Genomic DNA, 23,093 nt, shown 5'->3' on the forward strand with positions numbered 1-23,093 from the left:
GAGAGTTAGGATGAGTGGTTAAAAGTTTGTCCATGTTGTCTGAGAGAGATGTAGATGGAGTCATCACTGTTAGGCGGATTGTACAACACAGATGAACAAGAGGTGGGAGTGGAGGGGAAGTCACAACCAAAGGTAGTCCTGGGAGCTGGGAGGTGTAAGGTTAGTACACTGACAGTGGGAAATGGAGTTCTTGATGTGAAGTGCAACTCCATCGTCAGGGCGGGATTCAGGCCTATTCAATTGGAGGAGGTAATAGCCGGGGAGAGACACTAAGGTCTTGCGGAATGAAGGATTATATTAAACATGGTCTGGTTTATGAACACAGGCCTGGATTGAGGGATCTGTTAGGTTGGGGCGGTTTCCTCTGATGTTCGATGTTCCAACAGTTAGGGATAGGGAAGGAGGCACTGTTGGCAGGGTGCAGTAAAGTGGAAAGGAGCTAGGAGAGGGTGCCATCCGGGGGTGTGGGGAGGGAGCTGGGGGAAGCTGTGAGTGGACGGGATGTAGGAGAAGTTGAGAGCGGCGGGAGGCGGGGAAAGTTGGGTGGGGGAAGGTGGAAGATGTGAGAAGGCATAAGGGGGGATGCTGTAGAGGGGGGCACATGGAAGGGGTGGGGTTGGAAGGACATGGGAATGTAGCAGATGTGAGGAAGAGTACTGATATGGAGGTGTTTAACATCTTTAGAGGACGTGAAGGCGAATAAATTGTCATGAGCAGACAACCTCAGCAACCTTATCTTCTCAAGGTTCCCAATCTGGATGTATGAAGACAGAACCCCTGGGTGGAGGAAGATTGTTTAAGGCACAAATAAAAGTGGTGCTGCAAGTATGGGTGAAGGGTTGATGGACCAAGCCTTTAGGATTGAGATGGGTTTGAAAAATAATCCATGTGAAGATTAAGAGTAAGAGATTGTAATGAAGACAAAGAACATAAGTGTTCCTGGTGGAGAGATACGGAAAGTGAGGAATTTTAAAATGTATTTAAAAGCTTTTAAAGGAAGCGTTTCATTCAATAAAGATTCCGTTTAGAGATATTCAGAAAAGGAAGGAATAAAGAATGGAGTAGGAAGTACAAGGAAGTACTTCATCGTCGGAAGTACGAGGAAGATTGATTCGTGATTTATGGGATAAATATTTTTAAAAGCAAGAACGCGTAATAGGATGCTGTTGTGGAGGATGAAATGACAGTATTTTGGAGAAAAGAAAAGAAGAAGAACGAGGAGGCACACGGCATCACAGCAGAGGCAGAATTAGCATGCCAGCCAACTGAGAACTTGGCCTGAGCTCCACGGACACAAATGTAACATTCCAGCACAAAAAGGTCCGGTTTAACACAGAAAATTTGTCGATAACACAAACAGCAACAGTGACAAAAATATAACAGAAAGATGATGGAACTGATCCTGAAAACTTAGCCATGATTAATTGGAAGGAGGAACTGCCGATCGAAGCATCCACATGCAACAGACCCGGAAGAAGTTTCAAGGTGAACATGACAGAATCCTCCCCTTAAATCGAGCCTTACAATGCAATAAACGTGTTACAGATGATTTTTTTCATTAAGTTGGAATCTGTGACCAAAGGACTTGGTCTAGAAAAACAGCCCTACAAACATTTTAAATGTGAATGAGACTGGATTTCAGACGGATTCGCAGAAACAGAAAATCCTTTGCCGTAAAGGAATGAAGAAACCTCGTAAAATGTTGGTACCACAACCAAGTTCATGTGTGTTGATCAGCTGAGGGAAAGTACCTAAGCCCTTGTATTATCTTCATGGGAAAACATCTGTATCAGGTATGGTGCTTGGGAGGGCCAGATTATACAAGATATAATGTTTCTTCAGGTGGGTGGTTGGAAGCAGGCCAATTTAAAGAGTGGTTTACAAGTGTTTTCTTAAATGAGACAAAGGAACTCAGAAATGACCTAAACCGTTGCCAATGGTTACCACAGCTCCCACGTATCACCGTTTAATCATCGATCTCATACTGGTAAACAGCATAGAACTCCTTCTTTCCACATGCTGCAGATACTAGATGTGGTAGTGTGCAAGGAGGCTAAATCCAAGTGTCACAAAATACTGTAGATGAACATTATTCTGAAGCCAGATAAAGAAATGTAGATAAATGTACAATAAATGAGGAAACTGCATGAATCGGGCTGCTTTTCAAGGCAAAATATGACAGCTGGATTTGAGGCAACTGGCATTTACCTGTTCATTAAAAAAAAAAAAAAAAACGCCTTTAGAGGCCATTTTTCCCCGCAAGGCGGGGTTGGCCTTTTTCGGGGACCGTGGTTGTTGTTGTTTTTTGGTCCCCTTTTTGAAGCAATGTTTTACGGCCGGATGCCCTTCCTGCCGCCAACCCTTTTTGTCACCTTTTACGACAAACAGGGAATTACCAGTGAACTGGTACTCAATTAGCCGACCTCAGAAGGATGACAGGCTGAGTCAACCCCCCTGGCGTTAATTCAGCGATCGACCGGGATTCGAACCCAGGATCCTTGGATCCGAAGCTGGCACCCTAGCCGCTAGCCCAACACCAGGTTGGATAGATACAATGGATGTTCATTGCTGGCAAAATAACCGTCTGAGAAACTGTTTACTGCTGAACCATTCATTCCACCTCTATTGATGTCCAACTCCCCCAACCTATGAGTCATCCATCAATTACCACGATCAACAATACAAGATAGCCTGTTACATCTTCAACTGCAGATGCACAGTCATACACGAGCACTGGTCGATCTTCATCTGGTGTGGAAGACCCATCTATCCAACATAAAACGCCTTCAGTCATTGATCCAAGAGCTCCATCCACGAGTAAGATTATGGCTGAGGAGACTGATTGCAGTGAATCAAAATTAAAATGAAAGGAGTTGGACTTTTTTTTTTTTTTTTTTTTTTTTTTGTATACAAGATCGAGGCTCGTGAAAGAGCGAACATTAATCACACAGAAAGACAAACAGACACATAAAACATATAACATCGGGAGCGGTAGACAAGATGGGGAGAGAGGGGGAAGGACACAAACACAACATTTGAGAGCAGGGACCGAGAGACATGGAGACATCGAGAGATCTGAGAGAGGGCGAGGGCTTTGGAGGGGGCATGGGAAGGGGGGGGGGTGGGAGAGGTATAAAACATATGGACACTGCCAGGACTTCCAGGAAAGAAGTTGGAATTTCAAACAAGGTGGATCTGGGGTGAATTAGTGGGGGTAGAAAAGATCAAGGTTATGGATGGGGGAAGATAAGAGATGGTGGTGAACAGCTGTTTTAAAGACCTGGAGGGAGGAGAGGGATTGAAGGGAGTGTGGGAGTTTGTTCCACAGGCGGGAGAAAAGAGGAATGAAAGAGTGAAGGTGAGCAGAGAGCCGAGATTTCGGCAGTTTAACCATCAGAGGGTTGCTGGCAGATCTTGTGCGACCTGTAGGAATATTTGGGGGACAGAGCACAGAGAGAGCTGGGGGAGCAAGGCTGGAGAGGAGTCGGTAGAAGACAGAAAGACCACCTACCTGCCTGCGGTGAGTGAGTGAAAGGCCCTCAGAGATAGCTTCATCGCGGGAGATTCCAATGATTTTGAAAGCTTTGGATTCAACAGCGTGAAGCCGAGCCAGGTGTGAGGCAGGAGCACCAGCCCATAGGGGAGAACAGTATTCCATTGAGCTGCGGATGAAAGCCTTGTAAGTGGTGAGGAGCTCAGGTGTGCCGAGGAAGGACTTCGCACGACGGAGGATGCCCAGTCGGCGACTGGCTTTGGAGGCCAGCTTGGAAATGTGGTTTTCCCAAGAAAGATCATGGCAGATAGTGAGACCCAAAAGCTTGAGTGACAGAACTTCTTGGAGAGGATTGTTGAGAAAGTAGATGGGAGGGTTGTCCAGTCGATCTTTTCGGAGAGACATAGTAAGAGAGTGAGATTTGGCAGGATTGAAAGACATGTTCCACTTGTTTGACCAGTCTGTGATTTTGTCCAGGTCTTCAGAGAGTGAGGAGGCTGCAGACTGCCGATCTGAGGGAAGAGGAATGGAGCGGCAGAGAGTGGAGTCATCAGCAAAGAGATAGAGAGGATTTTCCAGAGAGTCAGAGAGATCATTGATAAAGACCAGAAAAAGCACAGGGCCCAGCACACTTCCTTGGGGAACTCCAGCCTGAACAGGAAGGGGAGATGAGAGAAATCCATTCAGGGCCACACGTTGACTACGACCAGAGAGGAAGTCCGCAAGCCATGCATGGAGATTTCCATGGATACCATAGGAGGAGAGTTTGGTGAGCAGAGCTGGGTGCCAGACCGTATCAAAGGCCCTTGATATGTCAAGGGAGACAGCTCTGATTTCCTGTTTGGCATTGAGGACCTCCATCCATTGTTGAGACAGCAGAAGCAGCATGTCCAGAGTAGAGTGACCTGGTCTGAAACCAAATTGATGATCAGAGATCAAGCCATTGGAGAAGAGGAAAGATTTCATATCCGAAGCAATGATGGATTCCATGACTTTGCTGATAATTGGGAGCAGGCTGATTGGTCTGTAGTTGCAAGGATCTGTTTTTGCACCTTTTTTGTGTAAAGCGGTAATGTTAGCTGATTTCCAGGATGCTGGCAGATGACCTTGAGCAAAAGATAGGGTGAAAAGAACAGAGAGAGGGTGAGATAGAGCGGCAGAGCAGGATTTTAAGACCCGTGGGCTGATGCCGTCTGGTCCAGTTGCAGAATCAGAGTCGAGGTTTGACAAAAACTCCTCCACCTTGTCAGGAGAGAAGGACACAGAGTCCAGGAGCAATCAGAAACTGATCAGAAAATGGACAAACAAGTTGAAAAACTTCCCACTGACCTTGAGAGTGACAATACAGATTGACAGAGGATGTCCAATTTGCGGCTGGCTTTGGAGGCCAGCTTTGCTTTGGAGTCGGCCGAGGAAAGGTCACGGCTGATGGTGAGGCCTTAGAGGATCAATAGACTGAACCTCTTCCAATGGATGATCATCGCAATAGGTCAGTTCGTTTGACGATCCTTCTGGGGCAATCGTGTGAGGCTGTGAGAATTTCCAGAATTGAAGTACATGTTCTGTCTATCATACCAGAGTCTAATGTCTGGTCTGATAAATAAAACATGTTCAAACAAGGGTACTCATTCCACCTTTGCCCATTGCCAAAGCCGAGTCAAGGCCGGACAGAACTTTCTCTATCTTCTCGGGTGAGAAGGGCATGTGGCCCAGTGGACATAACTCATACACCTGGGTAAGATGGGGACAGAATGGGATGAGTTGGGTATGCGAGATTTGGAGGTGAAAACAGTTTTGACATTCTGCCTTATCACAGTCAGTCTGCAGTAATGCCTTACGAGGTGAGGGGCGGGATGGAGGAGGAGACAGATTTGACAAGGCACCATCATGACTTGGAAGAAAGAGACTGTTTGAAAAGTTGGGCCTGGGGATTTCTAAGATTATGTTTTCTGGCTTACCTCAGGATGGACACACACACTTGTTGAGAGGCTTGTGGAATGAACGAAAGTCGCCCTCTGTCGGGTTAGTTTTAAATGCCGAGAAAGAAAGCTGCTCGACTGCAACTGCCTCCCCACAGAATACATTGTACTTGGGTCTAGACTCTAGAGGATGGATAGGAAAGTTGCAGATGGATGAGATGAACTGTGTGCTTGCGAGAAAGAAGTGGCATTGTTAAATGCTCTTTCTTGTTCTTTTGGCAATTCGTGATAAACAAAATGTGGTGTGTCATGAGAAAGTACCCATCGATGCAGCCCACTCGAACAAGTATTACCCTCAACCACAGTGCATTTCGGCACCATTTTCAATCATCTGTGGCTCCCATGGTGAAATTGTATTGTCCATTTTGAACGGGCTGTCCCATTTGAAACTGTTCACGGCCACAATTTTTTGGGAGCTGTGGTGTGCTTTGGATAAATCTCAGCCCCATTAAATGGTCGGCAAAATGAAAGATTGGAAGGATCAGGCTTTTAAAAAGAGGATGCACATTTGCAGTCTTTCCTTCCTTGAATAGCAAATAGTTTGAATAGTAAAGAGAGGTGAGGAAAGATGGCAGGTGCGACCTAAAAGACAATTATTTCATCAGATGCAGCAAAACAAGTCCTAGCAATAAATAGGTTTAGTGTTGGAGCAGGTCAAGCATGGAAAGAGAATCATGCATTTGGTCTATCAGCAATTCTTGTAAGTTCTGCAAGAATTTGTGAAAGCTCATTACTGATGCAATCTGTGGCTGTTCTTCCTGATCCTTCTGTTTCTACATTTCCCCACTCTTCAGTTTTTACACTCACTTCAGTTCTTTAGTCTTATCCCTCCACTCCTTTTCTCTCTTTCTTACCTGTCCCCCCTCTTCTCTCTTCACCAGCCCTCCCCCCACCCCCCATTTCCCTTTTATCCACTCTGTCTTCTTTCCCCTTCAACCCTAGTTTGATTTATCTTGACTCTTCCACTCATCCTAATCCTAATAATCTGTTTTACCTTCCCTATTCTCTTCTAGCCCCTGATCCCCTTAGCTCTTTTCCTTCCCTTTTTCTTTCCTGCTCTTCTTTTCCTTCTCTACTCCCTCTTTTCACTGACAAAGGTGGATAATCTCTCTGCTAAATTTGATGCAGCTTTTGCAACAGCCCCTGATGGCACAAATTGTGCTTTGGTTCTGACTTCATTTTCTTTGCTCTTCTTTAGATCTTTCTCAGAGGCTTGCCTCCCTTCATTGTGGAAGGTGTCTCTTGTCACTCCTATTCATAAGGGTGCCTCGACAGATCCTCTAAACGACAGCCTCATGCCTATCATCAGCAAGGTAAATGGAGTAGATGGATTCTGCAGCCCTTACAGGCTTACATCTTGCATTTTCTGCAACTCTTTAATCACAGACCACCAGTATGGGTTTTATCCAGCCACTTTACCATAGACATTTTTCTCCTGCTAACTCGGCAATGGATGAATGCCCTCAAGCGAGTGGTCAACCCAGATTATCCGGATATTACTGGCTGCCAATAGCATGCAGTGTCTTTAAGCCCATTTATAATAGTGCTCTGTCCAAGCCCTCCTTTTAAGTATCTTTAAGCCCTCCGTTGGATACATGGCCAACTGACAAAGGCAGAATGACCAATGGTACCATCTCAAACAGCGGCAGTGTTACATTAAGCCTACAGAAGAGCTTGTTTCTTGGAAATATGCCACATAATTGCTCCTCTTTATGCATTGGCGACTCGCCATAACTTTGCAAGATCATCCCGCTGCCATGAGTTTTGGAGGACATTTTCCATTATACGTGGTGTTCCAACTGAAACCATTCATGAGGCTATCGTTATAGTGACAGAAAAGGAGATGGTATTGTTTTGATTACGGTATTGATATCGTCAAAACACCATCCGTTTTCTGAAGTGGTAAAACCTACTTCCTCTGAGAGCGAAATAGTGTCAGTGAATGCAAATTTCACTGAAATAATGTCAGTAAAATGTCTGTCGTCATTTCCCAACCTTTAATATGCCTTCCCTCAAACAGGGGTTAGGGGTTAAATCACTTTGCAATACCATGCAGGTGAGAATTGCAGGTCATCTCCCCACTGTCGTGGGCAGGAGAGGAGGATATATTTTGTGGCCGTGACCTTACCTTACCCTGTGTACCCCGAGCACGTACACAATATTTGAGGGAAATCAGCCAAGCAGAGGTCAATTCCATATGGTTCAGACTTGCACTACATGGCCAAAAGTATGTGGACACCTCTTCTAATTCATGGATTCGGCTGTTTCAGCCACACCCATTGCTGACAGGTATCTATAATTAAGCACACAGCCATGCAATCTCCATAGACAAACATTGGCAGTAGATTGGGCTGTACTGAAGAGCTCAGTGATTTTCAACGTGGCACCGTCATAGGATGCCACCCTTCCAACAAGTAACTTAGTTCATAAAACTTCTGCCATGCTAGAGCTGCACGGTCAACTGTAAGTGCTGTTATTGTGAAGTGGAAATGCCTAGGAGCAACAACAGCTCTGCCACAAAATGGTAGGCCACACAAGCTCACAGAACGGGACCGCCAAGTGCTGAAGTGTGTAGCGCGTAAAAATCATCTGTCCTCGGTTGCAACACTCACTACCGAGTTCCAAACTGCCTCTATAAGCAACGTCAGCACAACAACTGTTCGTCGGGAGCTTCAAGAAATGGATTTCCATGGCCGAGTATCCGCACACAAGCCTAAGATCACCATGCGCAATGCCAAGCGTGTAAGCTGGCTCTGGTGTAATCTGGCGTGGCTGGAGTGGTGTAAATCTCTTCGCCATTGGAATCTGGAGCAGGGGAAACGCGTTTTCTGGAGTGATGAATCACGCTTCACCATCTGGAAGTCTGACGGACGAATCTGGGTTTGGTGGATGCCAGGAGCACGCCACCTGCCCGAATGCATAGTGCCAACTGTAAAGTTTGGTGGAGGAGGAATAATGGTCTGTGACTGTTTTTCATGGTCCGGGCTAGGCCCCTTAGTTTCAGTGAAGGGAAATCTTAACGCTACAGCATACAATGACATTTAGATGATTGTGTGCTTCCAACTTTGTGGCAGCAGTTTGGGGAAGGCCCTTTGCTGTTTCAGCATGACAATGCTCTCGTGCAAAGTAAAGTCCATACAGAAATGGTTTGGCGAGATCGATGTGGAAGAACTTAACCGGCCTGCACAGAGCCCTGACCTCAACACCATCGAACACCTTTGGGATGAATTGGAATGCCGACTGCGAACCAGAACTAATCGCCCAACATCAGTGCCCGACCTCACTAATGCTCTTACGGCTGAATGGAAGCAAATCCCCGCAGCAATGTTCCAACATCTAGTGATTCTAGTAGAAAGTCTTCCCAGAAGAGTGGAGGCTATTATAGCAGCAAAGGGGTGGGTGGGGGGGGGGGGGGGGGGGGGGACCAACTCCATATTAATGCCCATGATTTTAGAATCAGATGTTCGATGAGCACATACGGGTGTGATGTTCGGGTTTACACATACTTTTGGCCATGTAGTGTGTGTGTGTGTGTGTGTATATATATATATATATATACATACATATACATATACATATACACAGTCACGTGAAAAAGTAAGTACACCCCATGTAAAGTTTTGACTTTTTCAACATATTTCAACATACAGCTATTTGATCTTCATTTCAACAATATTGTTCGATAAAGGTGAAATAATATAACAAATATCATGAAACATTTACATTTTGTAGTCCATTGTATAATTTAAATAAACATAAATGCAAATTTCGCATGTGGAAAAAGTAAGTACACCCTTGGCTCTAATAGGTGGTATTGCCCCCTTTGGCAGAAACAACCTCAAGTAGGCGTTTCTCATAACTGTCTACCAGTCTCTGACATCGACTGGGAGAAATTTTTGCCCACTCCTCCATGCAGAATTCTTTCAGCTGTGCGATGTTTGAGGGTGTTTCTTGCATGCACAGCTCGTTTCAAATCCCCCCACAACATCTCGATGGGATTTAGATCCGGGCTTTGACTTGGCCATTCCAGAACCCTCCATTTCTTTCTTTTCAACCATTCCTTGGTGGATTTACTGGTATGTTTATGGTCATTGTCATGTTGCAAGGTCCACCTTCGGTTGAGCTTCAACTTTCCGACAGATGGCCTCACATTATCCTCAAGCACCCTCTGGTACAATGAAAAATTCATCGTGGATTATATGATGGTGAGCTGCCCAGGCCCTGATGCAGCAAAGCTGCCCCAAACCATAATATTTCCACCACCATGCTTTACAGTTGGTATCAGGTTCTTGTGGTCAAATGCTTTCTTTGGTTTTTGCCAAACATGTCTTCTGGTACTGTGGCCAAATAGCTCTACCTTTGACTCATCTGTCCAGAGCACATTGTTGTCCCCCGTCGCACAGCGTAGCGAAAGGGGGACTATGGCTTTCCCCTCCGTGCGTGCGTGTGTGTGTGCGTGTTTGCGTGCGGGCGTGCGTGCGTAAGCGAAGGACCGCATTCGAATTTGGTGTGTGGGTGCAACCCACGTCAAAAACCAAGATGGCCACCACCATGTATGTCTGATGCCATGTATGTCTTAACCTTGTGAGATGAATATCTTGAAAAATAAGCGAAGTACCAACTTCTAATCTTGTGTGTGGGTGTATCTAGGCATAAGGAAGAACGCTATTGAAAATTGGGTCGCCACGTCAAAATCCAAGATGGCCACCGCCATGTATGTCTGAACCTTGTGAGATGAATATCTTTAAAAATAAGCGAAGTACCAACTTCTAATTTGGCGTGTGGGTGTATCTCGGCATAAGGAAGAACGGTATTGAAAATTGGGTCGCCACGTCACATCACTTCACCGACGGGGGACCGAGGCGTAACGCTTGTTCCAGAAGTGCTGGCCTTTGCCAAGGTGTTCATTGGCAAACTTTAGTCTTGCCCTGATGTTCTTTCTGGACAGCAAAGATTTCCTCCTGGCACACCTCCCATGTAGATCAAATTTGTGCAGCCTCTTTCTAATGGTAGACTCGTGCACTTTGACATCAACAGTGGCAAGAGCTACCTGTAGGTCCCGTGATGACATTCTGGGGTTCTTCGAGACTTCTTTCAGAATCGTGCAGTCTGATCTCAGGCTGAACTTGCTGGGGCGGCCTGGCCTGAACAAGTTGGCAGTTGTTTGGAATCTTCTCCACTTGTAGATGATCTTCCGGACTGTCTAATGATTGATTTCAAATTGTTTGGAGATCTTTTTAAATCCCATCCCAGACTCGTTGGCATCTATAACCTTCTTTCTGAAGGCCTCAGAGAGCTCTTTTGATCTCGGCATGGTGACGCCGCACACTTCAACAACAAAGAGCAAACCAAACTAAATGTCTGAGGTTTAAATAAGACAGGTTCCTCCAAGATCCTCTCCAACGATGTTCTAATCATTTGCACCTGAGCTGGTGCACCTGATTCTAATTTTAGGTATTTGAAGTAGTGATAAATGTAGGCTGTAGGGGTGTACTTACTTTTTCCACATGCGAAATTTGCATTTATGTTTATTTAAATTATACAATGGACTACAAAATGTAAATGTTTCATGATATTTGTTATATTATATCACCTTTATCTATCAATATTGTTGAAATGAAGATCAAATAGCTGTATGTTGAAATATGTTGAAAAAGTCAAAACTTTACATGGGGTGTACTTACTTTTTCACATGACTGTATATATATATATATATATGTATATACAGTGGAACCTCGACTTACGAGTGCCCCAACTTACGAGTTTTTCGAGATACGAGCCGTCACTCTGGCAGTTTGTTGCTTTGAGATGCGAGCCGAGATCCGAGTTACGAGCTTTCGCCACCCGGTCACGTGGTTATCTTGCCGTGCACGTACAGTATCTCCGGCGCAAAACGGCTCTCTCAGGGTCAAACTCGGTATCGTTTTGAGCGCACGGTTCAGACCTTCAAGAAAAAGTTTATTTTGTAAATATCGAGCCACGCGTTCAAAAGATATGACTGGTTTTGTTCGCCGGCACGTCGGTGCTCGAATCGGCTCGCGGTAAAATCCAACACGTCCTTTGTCGGGTCCGTCTGAACCAACCACGGGGCCTAGAAGGCTGGGACTGGTCTCAAAAGTTAGGTCTGGATCATATCTCGAAACGCTGGAAGCTGCACCTCTCTGTGATAATGTTGTGGACCATGACAAGAGATCGTGCGACACGTGGTTATCTTGTCATTGCAAGTACAGTATCTCTGCCGTCAACTTGTTCAGAGTGCCGGCGATAGCTCGCCTTCTCTTTGTGGAAAACACGGTGAGATCCTTAACATCCAACAACTAATGGGACGCAAACGGGGCGCCCAGTTTAGCGGTACACACATTGATGAATCACCCTGCCTGTGATTCACCCATGACAGGTTATAGCTGGGTCGGGATTCAAACCCAGGCTGGACAGTTTAGACTTTAGAGTCAAGTGTGCGTACCTCCAGTCCAGGCCATCCTGCCAGCTTGTATGCTGGCATACAGGTGAAATATAAAGCGCGAGATATTTTTATATATACTGTATATTAAAAAAAAAATTGGTGTGGTTTTTGGCGGGCTGGAACGGATTAATAGCATTTCAATGCATTTCAATGGGGAAATTTGATTTGAGATACGAGCAATTTGAGTTACGAGCTCGGTCACGGAACGGATTAAACTCGTAAGTCAAGGTTCCACTGTATATATATATATATATATGTTCCCCAGGCTAATCATCTATTAACATATAAAGCTCTTTCTAACCACTCACTCATTCACTTTCACTCATATCTTGTCTACTTTTTAAGTTGCCTAGAAAGTTGAAATTTTGCATATTGCTCTAACCCAGTGACAATTCCAGAAAGAAAAATCACAAAACTATCCTTAAATAAAGATATCAGTACAGTATTAAGCAAAAGTCGGCCAGTGGAGACTCACACTCATGGAGGGCCACATGACCAAAGACAATGACCTGCCTGCAGTGAATCACCAATCCGAAAGTTTATCGCGCTGGGTCAGGAATTTAACCTAAACTAGACAGCTCGATGGACGAATCACTATCTCGCACCCAATTGCACAATTCAAACTTTGCTTTCAATGTGGAAAGAATAGTTATATAATGTATATTTTTGCCCTTTTTACATTAAAAACAAAATAAATTTGGACCTTGCTGCATTATCAAATATATAAAGCTTTTTCCAACCCCTCATGCCCATGGTAATATATAAATGGGTTAATTTGATGACCGTGTCTAGTGCATTACTCCCTCAGCTGGGAGAGGGGTGGAGCTTGGATTTTGCTTATGGAGCTCATTCTGCTCAGTCAAATCTTCATTTCATTGATATAACTTATATACTTGCAGATATCTCTCTCTCTCTCTCTCTCTCTCTCTCTCTCTCTCACTCACACACACACACACACTCACACACACACACACACACACACACACACACACACACACACACACACACACACACACACACACACACACACACACACACACAATTTTAGTATGATCAATTGCATTTCTAGATTCTGCTTAAACTGCTGTTTCATGTCTTCACTACCATGAAACATATACCTCACTAACATGTGACAAGCCTTGGGAATGTGATGACAATTAATTTGACCACCCTTGCCTCAAAGTAGGCCCTCCACCTATATGTGGGCTGAGATGGAAGGTTGATGTCCAAGGAGGTAAAGTGTAGAGGCTCCATCTCAGGGGACCTCTGGAATCTGGATGCTTAGAGATGTAGGATAAATGAGCCTAACTCACAGATTTTCTTCATGGATATGCTTTAATGCATTGCCTAGGATGGCCTTCTCTTTTTCTGTTCCCTTGTGTGTAGTATTCTGTAAGGTAGAGTCTTGGGCCCTGTCGTATTTTTGCAATTTTTCATTAAAAAAAAAAGTTCTGCCTCTCTGGAAAAACCCCAACACTATTTATAAATTAATTACTTCCTCCTGTGTCAGGCAGTTGCTTTGCAGCCAGTAACAGGCAGGCTACAACTGATTCTTTGGTTGCTTACCTGGATTGCTCAACCAGCCGGAATATTAAATTAAATGCTGAAAAATTTCACATTCTCATCGTTTCTTGACAAAGTTCGCTTGGTTAATACTAAACTCCCCTTTTTTGGTCAACTTCTGTTGGAGGTACAGTTTTGGCTTTGGACTTTGCATAACCCATCTTGAGTCGATCAGATTTCCAAGTTGGCTTCCATGGCTGGATGTCTGTCACCTTGGAATTTCACAGAGTCAAGTCCTTCCTCATTGTCATCAACTTGTAGTGACATACAAGACGCTCATCCACAGTACCATGTTGTACAGCTCCCTTCTCGGGACTGGTGCTGGGGCATCTCATCTCACGCCCCTAGATACGGTGGAATCTAAGCTTATTTTCCCACAAAAGTATACCCAATCTTATCAAGAGTCAGTTGATAAAATCCATTGGTTATCCTGTTCACTGACAGTCCGACATGAGTCTTCACAAACACGAGTATTCTGTCGAATCTTAGGCCTTTAGGTTCAATTGGTATTTCCTGACTGGAGGCACAGGGATTGCTGCCATCTCACCCTTGAAAGGTTGGTGGACTTGTGGCTCCATACAAACTGTCTTCTGGTCTGGCCTTTGCTGCTCCTTTAGCTCTTCATCTTCTCTCGGCTAATCATGTTATAAAAGGTCTTTGAAATCATGCTTTTCTCTCCAGTGTTTAGCAAGGTTGTAACCTCCCATCATCCCATGTTTTCTCTCATGTTCTCCCATTAAACTTTTTATTTATGCTGACCTTCCTCCCTTGATCATTTACAATTACCTGTTTTTACTCTATTTGTTGGCTTTCCTATATCTTTGTATATCGGCCCACCTCATCTTGTCTGTCTGATTTTTATTTTTATTTCTTGTTGTCTTCCGTGTCTCCATCCTTTGCTTGCATGTTTGTATCCATGGTCCACATATTCTTCTCTGCTTTGCACGTTGTGCATTGGCCTCTTCCTCTCTCATCTAGCTCTTCCTTTAGCCTTGGCTTCTGTATTTAATAAATATAATCCAGTTTTAAATGTGAGTAATGCAATGCAAAGAACATATTGTCATTACTACTAAGCTTTCATCCCAGTAATGTCAGTTCATTAAAATAAATAATTGGAATGCGTTTAAACTTACAGCAGACACTTAGCTTCTTGGTGATCTTTGGGTACTTCTGAAACTTCACATAGTAATATGATTCGTACTCCAAAAGGATGGTCTCCAAGTCAATGTTATCACAGACAGCATATTCACACAAATTCATGTTGCATTCCTCTTGAAAAACAGCAACAGTGTTCATCAACCTAAACACACACGAAATAGCACTCAAATATCCGAAATATGGGAGACTTTAAAACATACAAGAAATACCAGACCACATAATGCTCTGGTAAATCTCCGTGTTGTCAAATTTGCTACACACATTTGATTTGCAACACACAATTCAATATTACCAAGACACAAGACATAAGAACATTGTCAGAAAGTTGTTCCAGAGCATCATGCTCGAGAGTCTAGAGTCTAGAAGAAGCAAATGGGGTAAACAAGAGATTAAAAAAAAAAATCCAAGTCAGATCAGAGAAATAGTCTTAAATGATGTCACTCGGTCTCTGATGTCTTGTAATCTATGTCAAAATCGGCAAGCAAGGTCAAGCAATATAATCCAGCAAGACCCTACATTGTGTTTTGTTTTGGTTTGTAAATGTTTGTCTTAATAGTATGCATTTACTTATTTACTTATAAACCTTTAAGATTCATTTCATATGTCATTGTATCTCACCCTTGTTGTTGAAGATGGTGTAGAATTAGAATCAAGATGTTTTTTCGTCGTGCTAAACTCTTGACTTCTCCCTTAGTTGGGCATAAAAAAAACAAATAAACCAACCATCAATCAACATTTTTTGATGAAAATACAATGCAGTGAATATAGCAAAAAATATTTGTTGTGCAATGCAGTAAATGAACTGTCACAATTCATTGTGACTCTGTCAATCTTAAAATTAATATTAAACAGAGGTACGCACGGCAAACAGAGGTGAATAAAAGCAGGACATAAAACCACAGATTTTAGAGTAAGAGGTATGAGGTACCTCACCGATATTGCAAGAAACAGGATAGAGAAAAAAGATTCAGCTGACGTTCCATTCGTAAACTGAGGACTTCCTCAGGCTTCTCGCCATGTGCAGCAGGGGGAAAAGCAGCTGGAAATCGGTTTTTGTTCCATGACTGAGGTGCTACTTGAAAGTTTTGCATATGAATAGACATCTTTAATCAAAAATTAAATACAAAGATATTGTATGTATATACATATATATATATATATATATATATATATATATATATATAATATATATATATATTGTTCCGTCTATGAGGGGTAGATGAAAGGATACCGTAGGAGAGATAGGATTGTATAATTGGAAGCATGGACCATGTAACGTGTAGGAGAATTTCAATGTAATAAGTAGGGAAACTGTAGCTTAAGGTCATTTAAATGTTCACCACACGAGCAGTGGTGCAGTGCTAATTAATTAGTGGTAGGGTTTAAGGATAATTTTCCCCAGTGCGTACTTACCCTCTGTAATCTTACCCTAGCGTTTTTGCTGACAAGGCCGGTCATGTAACAACACCCTCAAATTCCATTTACCGCCGACATAAACCAAGGACGAACCGGCCGGACTAAGCCCCGCCCCAATGGACCTAATAGGCGAAAGCCCTGCTCACGGGAGGTGGAGAATCAAGGGGGAAGGCGTTGTTAGGAAAGGCCCGTCAGGCAGCGCCCCGAGGGACACGATCGGGCAGTAGGACGTGGGCGGGGCGAACTGGGTGGGAAAAGACCTGATTGGCTCTAGAGAGTGAAGAGGAGGAGGCCGCTCTCTCTGCTTGGAGAAGAAGGCTGCGCAAAATTTTTGACCTTGGTGTGCTGACTGAGTTGGGTGAGTTTTGGAGAAGCGAGGAGCTGTGTGGGTGGGGGTGGAGAAAGGGTTTCCACTGTTGGATTCACCAGGAAGCTGAAGGCCGCGCGTTGTGCTCGCCCAGGCAGTGGAGGAGGAAGGAGGCCGTCCTCACGAGCTTGCCACAGACTCGATAGCGAGAGCCATCGACGCGCGGCACTGCTGCCATTTTGATCTTCCCGTGAGGGAAGCTTTGGGCATCGAGCTTCAACGGCCACCAACCTCCTAAAAGGTTTCATTTTTAGGCCAAAGTTAAAGGGCCACAGACACAGAAAATCATGTTTGGTTTAATTAATAGATATTGCTTCACTTAACACTTAATCGTCCTTTTTTAAAAATAAATATCACTCGATTGGCCCCCGCCACCCAAAAAACGGCGATTTGATTGCTCATGTGACTGGCTACGTCATCGTGGGAATTTTTGTTGCTGCTGGTAGTTTTTAATAATGATTTTGACTATCAGAAGATTCTTGGTCAGGCAGTTATCATTGCGTGCTGAGAAACCTTTCCCTCGATTCCATCACACAGGTGACATCATGAATGAACATCACGATTTTAGGGGTGGGACTCCACTACCAGCTAAAAACTACCAGCAGCAACAAAAATTCCCTCGATGACGTAGCCAGTCACATGAGCAATCAAATCGCCGTTTTTTGGGTGGCGGGGGCCAATCGAGTGATATTTATTCAAAAAAAAGGACGATTAAGTGTTAAGTGAAGCAATCTATCTATAATTCCAGTAATCTCTGTTTGTTTGTACGTTTGTACGTTTGTTTGTCTGTGACCGCTGTTTCTCGACAACCACGGGTCCGATATACTTTTAACTTGCCAGGTATATTGCTGGGGACCCGAGGATGTGCCTTTTCAAGGTTTCATATTAATCGGACAATTACTTACCGAGCTATGTCCAAAAAACGATTCAACCAATCAGAGAGCAGCGAACTATCGCGTGTGCCGAACGTGGCGGACACACTCTGCCTCGGATGGCACATTTGAGAGCGTATTCATTTATTTCACGTTTGCAAACTATGTTGGCGTTAAACTATGTTTTAAAACTAATAAAAACGAATTTGCGATTCATTCGCTTTCCTGCGCGTTTGTGCACGCGATGGCGATTTCTTTACCAAACTCCGGAAGCCGTTCGCTTTGGACCAAACCATTTCATGTAAATAGAGGGGGGGGATATAATTTTAGATATAGATATAGTACGGGCAATGCCCTAGTATCTATTAATTAAACCAAACATGATTTTCTGTGTCTGTGGCCCTTTAAGTGCCAGCACGAAAAGGACATTTTATTTGATCTTTCTCCTGTGTGTTTTTGACTCAGTGTGTGGAGGGTCCCTCAAAGTAGAATTTTAGTTTACCTCACATTTCATTTTCACTCTGATTTCTTTTCATTAAATTTTTTGATTGTTGAATTTATTGTTGTGTTTGCATGTTTTGTGGTTTCGGTATAGACCCGTGTGCTTCGTGTAGACAAATGCTCAGTGTCTCTTCTTTCTCCGTGCACGCCATAACCGTCAAAAGATCGAACCTCACCTCAGTTAAAGTTAAAGCAGTTGAGCTATTCGTCCAAGGCTGGTCTTAACTAGCTGACGCGACAATATATATATGTACACACACATATATCCATTTAATCAGGCATCATCATTGTGATTGTAGTAATTCACGTGAGGAAGCTGTAAAATCAAAGAAGAGGACTATGAATATGATATTGTTTGTTTTTTTTCTAGTTAATGAGAGTTTATAGAAGTTGATTCGAGCATTTACCATTTCAGCTGAGAATTGTCAATAAAGTGTTTCTTTTCCTTATCGTCCAGTGCGAAGATTTTTATCCCCTGGATATTACCAACACATCCTTTGGCTGTATAGCACTGTCCACGCCCAAGAAGTCTGATGAAATGAACACCAACTCTATGAAGGGATTGTCTCTGCAACTTATTGACTGTCATTGCAAAGAATGGCCATATTGGAAAATCACATGCGTAAGAGTCTTCTCTCCCTTACAGTTTCTGACTTCAGATTGTGCCTGTTTGTGTGCAATGTGATCCAGGAAATGTCTCCTTTTCATGCTGGTCATTAGTTTCCACTGCCCTTGTCGTCTTCCCTTGTCTTACTGCACATGAAGACAGATCTTTGGTGGCATTATGGCTGCAAGCAATAGCATGTTTGGATAATTGCTTATGTGATGTTGGCGTGGTACCTTTATGTATTGGGGCACATGGACATAATGTCCATGAACCAGTATTTCAGCATAGTGGCTACTTATCCCACAGGTTTGGCTTCCCCTTCAATGACCTTCCCTGTTTGTTATATTTTATTATCATTTCCTACGGTTGAGTTGGATCTTGGAGACGGCGTGAAGCTGGAAGGTGTGAAAACATTTTGCTACCTCGGAGACATGCTGAATAGAGAAGGTGGATCAGACTCGGCAACGGTTGCTAGAGTGAGATGTGCATGGAAGAAGTTTCGGGAACTGAGTGGCGTGCTGATGATGAGGGGAGTGTCATTGAAGCTGAAGGGAAAGGTGTATGCTGCATGTGTGAGAAGTGTTATGATTTATGGGAGCGAGACATGGGTCATGAATGTAGAGCAGCAACGAAGGCTGGAAAGGGTGGAAATGCGAATGGTTCGGTGGATGTGCGGAGTATCGTTGAGAGAGAGGAAGACAAATAATGAATTGCGAAAGATGATGGGAATAGAGCCTGTGATTGATGCTGTGAAGAGGAACAGGTTGAGATGGTTTGGTCATGTGTTGAGGAAGGATGAAAGTGACTGGTTGAGAAGAGTGATGGAAATGAATGTAGAAGGAAGTAGAGGACGGGGAAGACCGAGAAAGACTTGGCTAAAGATGGTGGAAGAAGAAATGCGGGCAAGGCGGTTAACGAGGAGAGATGCAGAAAATAGGGCAAAATGGAGAAGATTGTCATGGGGACCGCAAGGCTAACCCCCGCTCTAGTAGGGAAAATGGCCTTTAAAATGCATGTTGTGGTTGTTGTTGTATCATTTCCTACGGTTTCGCGCCATCCTGGGGCCCAACTCACCACCTCAGGGATGTGGGACACTACAAGCCACATAGGAATGCCCGGCTGGGAGAGGCCTGTTTTGCCTGACCCTTCAAAGCACAGAGAGCCAGAGGGTTTGAGACAGTGAGTTGGGTTGAACTCAAGCAGAGTGTAGAGAGTTCATAAGTTGAGCAGTCAAATCCAGTGGAGCGATAGTGGATGCTAGTATGGCCAGGAATGTACAAGTTTTGCTCTTAAGAGAATGGCCATTCGAGCCCGAGTTAGCAATGACAGCTTGCTTTTAATATCCACTCATGCTGAGACTGTCGTTGTTGTGCCTGCTGTGTTTAATATTTATTACGTCACACTGTGCTCGTGTGAACTGCCATTGTTTTTTGCTTTTGTTATTAAATTGCTTGCAACTAGAGTGAAGCTGCTATCTTTTCTGTTATGTTAAGTGTAAAATCCCACAAGCACAGCAAAAATTGATGGCTTGGGCGTGACGCGCGTCACGTGCTCGGCTGGGAGAGGCTTGCTGGGAGAGATTCAAACCAAGCGTTTGCGTTCGGGCCTAATGGTGCAAGATCGCTTGGTGAATCTGGGGCAAAGCCCCGATGAGTTATTGATCGAGGAAAGACCCATACATGTTACAACGGCATCTATTGTAGTGGCAGGTGAAGTTTGAATTTTCATCAAACATCTGTTGGAGCCAGATTTGGTGGATATTCACCACCATTTTCATTTTTTATTTTTTTTGCTGGTGTTTTGTGATGGGGAAATATATTGCATGGTCTTCATAATGTATGTTGAAATGATAGTGAGCGAATTAACTATTTTGGTGCATTAATCACTAAAAAAGGTTGTGCAGAAGAGTTGGCAAGGAAACCAATCGTGGCACAAACACTAGAATAATGGTGGTTTTTAAACAAACTTTGGATGCACAGACGTATTAGAAAAATAATCCGAACACACGAACTACCGGATCCCGACTTATTACTTGGTGGTTCTTCTTCTTCACGACAATCGGAGCACACTCATCTATACAAATCTACCTCGTCTAAAGTAATCACTGCCTACCCCCTACAAACGTAACAGTATTTTAAACCAATTTCAGTGGTTACTGGAAGACAGGGCAGCATGTCGAATCATACTGACATAATCATGAGACTTTAAACAAACAAACAAAAAAATACCATTTGGGGGGCAACCTCTCCCCTCCCACTCCGTGTACCTCAGACCCCAATCTTTCCAATGCCTTGAGCAGCAAACATTGGTACATCACGGATGATGAACGTTGTGGTGAAGTTTCATCAGAATTGCATGTGTAGTTTCTGAGAAGAAAGCAAATACCTATTTTGGGGGGCAACCCCCCCTGTAGATCCCCAAAGGGGCAGATTTTTAAAAATGCCGTGAACAAAAGTTTGGTACAGCACGCATGATGAAAGTTGTGGTAAAGTTTTATCGAAATAGTGTGTGTAGTTTCATAGAAGAAAGCAAATATTTTAGCGGTTGCCGAAGACGATAAGAAGAGGCCATTTCGTTGGGTACAAAAGGTAGTTTATTGTACAGAAATCTCCACCAACTGCTCGCGAACGGAAGTCGTAACGGCTTATATAAAACAAGCACCCTCTTCGGAGGGCGTGGCTCCAACAGCCGCGCGTGCGTCACGACGACACAACCAAACGTCCGTGTGCGTGGGTTAGACCAAACCCATCGTAATGGTAACCGTCACATGTGGAAAAGTGAATAAGGTAACCGCGACATGTGCATAAGGTAACCACTACATGCGCCCCCCCCAGAAGGCACGCCACGGGCGTGAACGTAGTCCGCGGGTGGAACAGAGCCGGGCCGCGGGTGCTGAGCAGCGGTAGCAGTTGGAGGTGCAGCAGTAGGAATTGCGGGAGTGGCGAGCAGCAGCATCAGCCTCGGGATCCGTCGTAGGAGCAGTAGTAGGAGTGGTGGGTGGGGCGTGGCGGCGCCCACGAGGTGTGTAGCAGCATCAGCCTCGGGATCCGCCGTAGGAGCAGTAGTAGGAGTGGCGAGCAGCAGTACTCGGCCTGTGTGCGCGGAGGCGACGAAGTAGCAGTACTCGGCCTGTGTGCGCGAAGGCGACGGGCAGCAGTACTCGGCCTGTGTGCGCGGAGGCGGCGAGCAGCGGTGCTCGGCCTGTGTGCGTGAAGGCGACGGGCAGCAGTACTCGGCCTGTGTGCGCGGAGGCGGCGGGCAGCAGTACTCGGCCTGTGTGCGCGGAGGCGGCGAGCAGCGGTGCTCGGCCTGTGCGCGAAGGCGACGAAGTAGCCGTGCCCGGCCTGTGTGCGCGGAGGCGACGAAGTAGCAGTACTCGGCCTGTGTGCGCGAAGGCGACGAAGTATCCGTGCCGCCAACGCCCCGTAACTGCGTTCCTTCGGAGGGTCCCGGCGCTGGTTCGCCCCTCTAGTCGTAGAGGAGGAACCGAGCGCGATGCGCGAACCACATGGCCACTCGTCGTTGCTAAAACTCCGGCAGTTCGAGTTTAGGTCTTGTGGAAGACATTGCAGTCGCAATCTTGCCGTGTTCATGTGGCCCCCGAATACATTCGGGGGCAACGGGGTCACCAGTTTAGCGGTTGCCGAAGACGATAAGAAGAGGCCATTTCGTTGGGTACAAAAGGTAGTTTATTGTACAGAAATCTCCAGCAACTGCTCGCGAACGGAAGTCGTAACGGCTTATATAAAACAAGCACCCTCTTCGGAGGGCGTGGCTCCAACAGCCGCGCGTGCGTCACGACGACACAACCAAACGTCCGTGTGCGTGGGTTAGACCAAACCCATCGTAATGGTAACCGTTACATGCGGATAAGTGAATAAGGTAACCGCGACATGTGCATAAGGTAACCACTACAATATCTATTTTTGGGGGGTGCTGGGGAGGGAGGGGGAGGGGTCAAACCTGGACCCACTTTGACCCCCAGTCGACGGCTTCAGACTTCGATTTTCTTCGTGCCGTGAACAATCTTCGTTACATCACTGGTGATGAAGATTGTGGTCAAGTTTCATCGAAATATGAGACACTTCATAAAGTAAACCACATGGAGTCGTCTCGTAAAGAAAACCACATGAAGACACACCTCGTAAAGTAAACCACATGAAGATACACCTCGTAAAGTAAACCACATGAAGAGACACCTCGTAAAGTAAACCACATGAAGATACACCTCATAAAGTAAACCAGATGAAGACACCTCGTAAAGTAAACCACATGGAGACACCTCGTAAAGTAAACCACAATACACCTCGTAAAGTAAACCAGATGAAGATACACCTCGTAAAGTAAACCAGATGAAAGAGACACCTCGTAAAGTAAACCACATGGAAACACCTCGTAAAGTAAACCACATGAAGATACACCTCGTAAAGTAAACCAGATGAAGAGACACCTCGTAAAGTAAACCACATGAAGATACACCTCGTAAAGTAAACCAGATGAAGACACCTCGTAAAGTAAACCAGATGAAGAGACACCACGTAAAGTAAACCACATGAAGATACACCTCGTAAAGTCAACCACATGAAGAGACACCTCGTAAGGTAAACCACATGAAGAGACACCTCGTAAGGTAAACCACATGAAGAGACACCTCGTAAAGTAAACCAGATGAAG

The 23,093-nt window shown here is 44.7% G+C and overlaps 2 protein-coding genes across 11 annotated transcripts in view; one reads left to right on the top strand and one right to left on the bottom strand.

Annotated features, from left to right (window-relative positions):
- Positions 1-23,093, bottom strand: part of KATNAL2 (katanin catalytic subunit A1 like 2) — a 155,492-nt gene that overhangs the window by 111,029 nt on the left and 21,370 nt on the right. For both annotated transcript variants that reach the window (XM_078771973.1, XM_078771974.1), the window contains 2 exons: positions 15,275-15,345; positions 14,632-14,798 (listed from right to left, as the gene is read on the bottom strand). In XM_078771973.1, coding sequence (XP_078628099.1) covers positions 14,632-14,798; positions 15,275-15,345 — 238 coding nt within the window. The remainder of the gene's footprint in view (positions 1-14,631; positions 14,799-15,274; positions 15,346-23,093) is intronic.
- The window catches only part of LOC137418316 (E3 SUMO-protein ligase PIAS2), a 200,918-nt gene that overhangs the window by 36,974 nt on the left and 140,851 nt on the right, over positions 1-23,093 (top strand). For 5 of the 9 annotated variants that reach the window (XM_078771965.1, XM_078771966.1, XM_068104350.2 and 2 more), the window contains exon 2: positions 6,671-6,785. The exons of the other annotated variants lie outside the window; for them this stretch is intronic. In XM_078771965.1, coding sequence (XP_078628091.1) covers positions 6,671-6,785 — 115 coding nt within the window. The remainder of the gene's footprint in view (positions 1-6,670; positions 6,786-23,093) is intronic. 9 annotated transcript variants of the gene reach the window in all.

This window comes from Myxine glutinosa, chromosome 2 (assembly GCF_964187855.1).
Source record: "Myxine glutinosa chromosome 2, kmMyxGlut1.1, whole genome shotgun sequence".
Taxonomy (NCBI): domain Eukaryota; kingdom Metazoa; phylum Chordata; class Myxini; order Myxiniformes; family Myxinidae; genus Myxine; species Myxine glutinosa.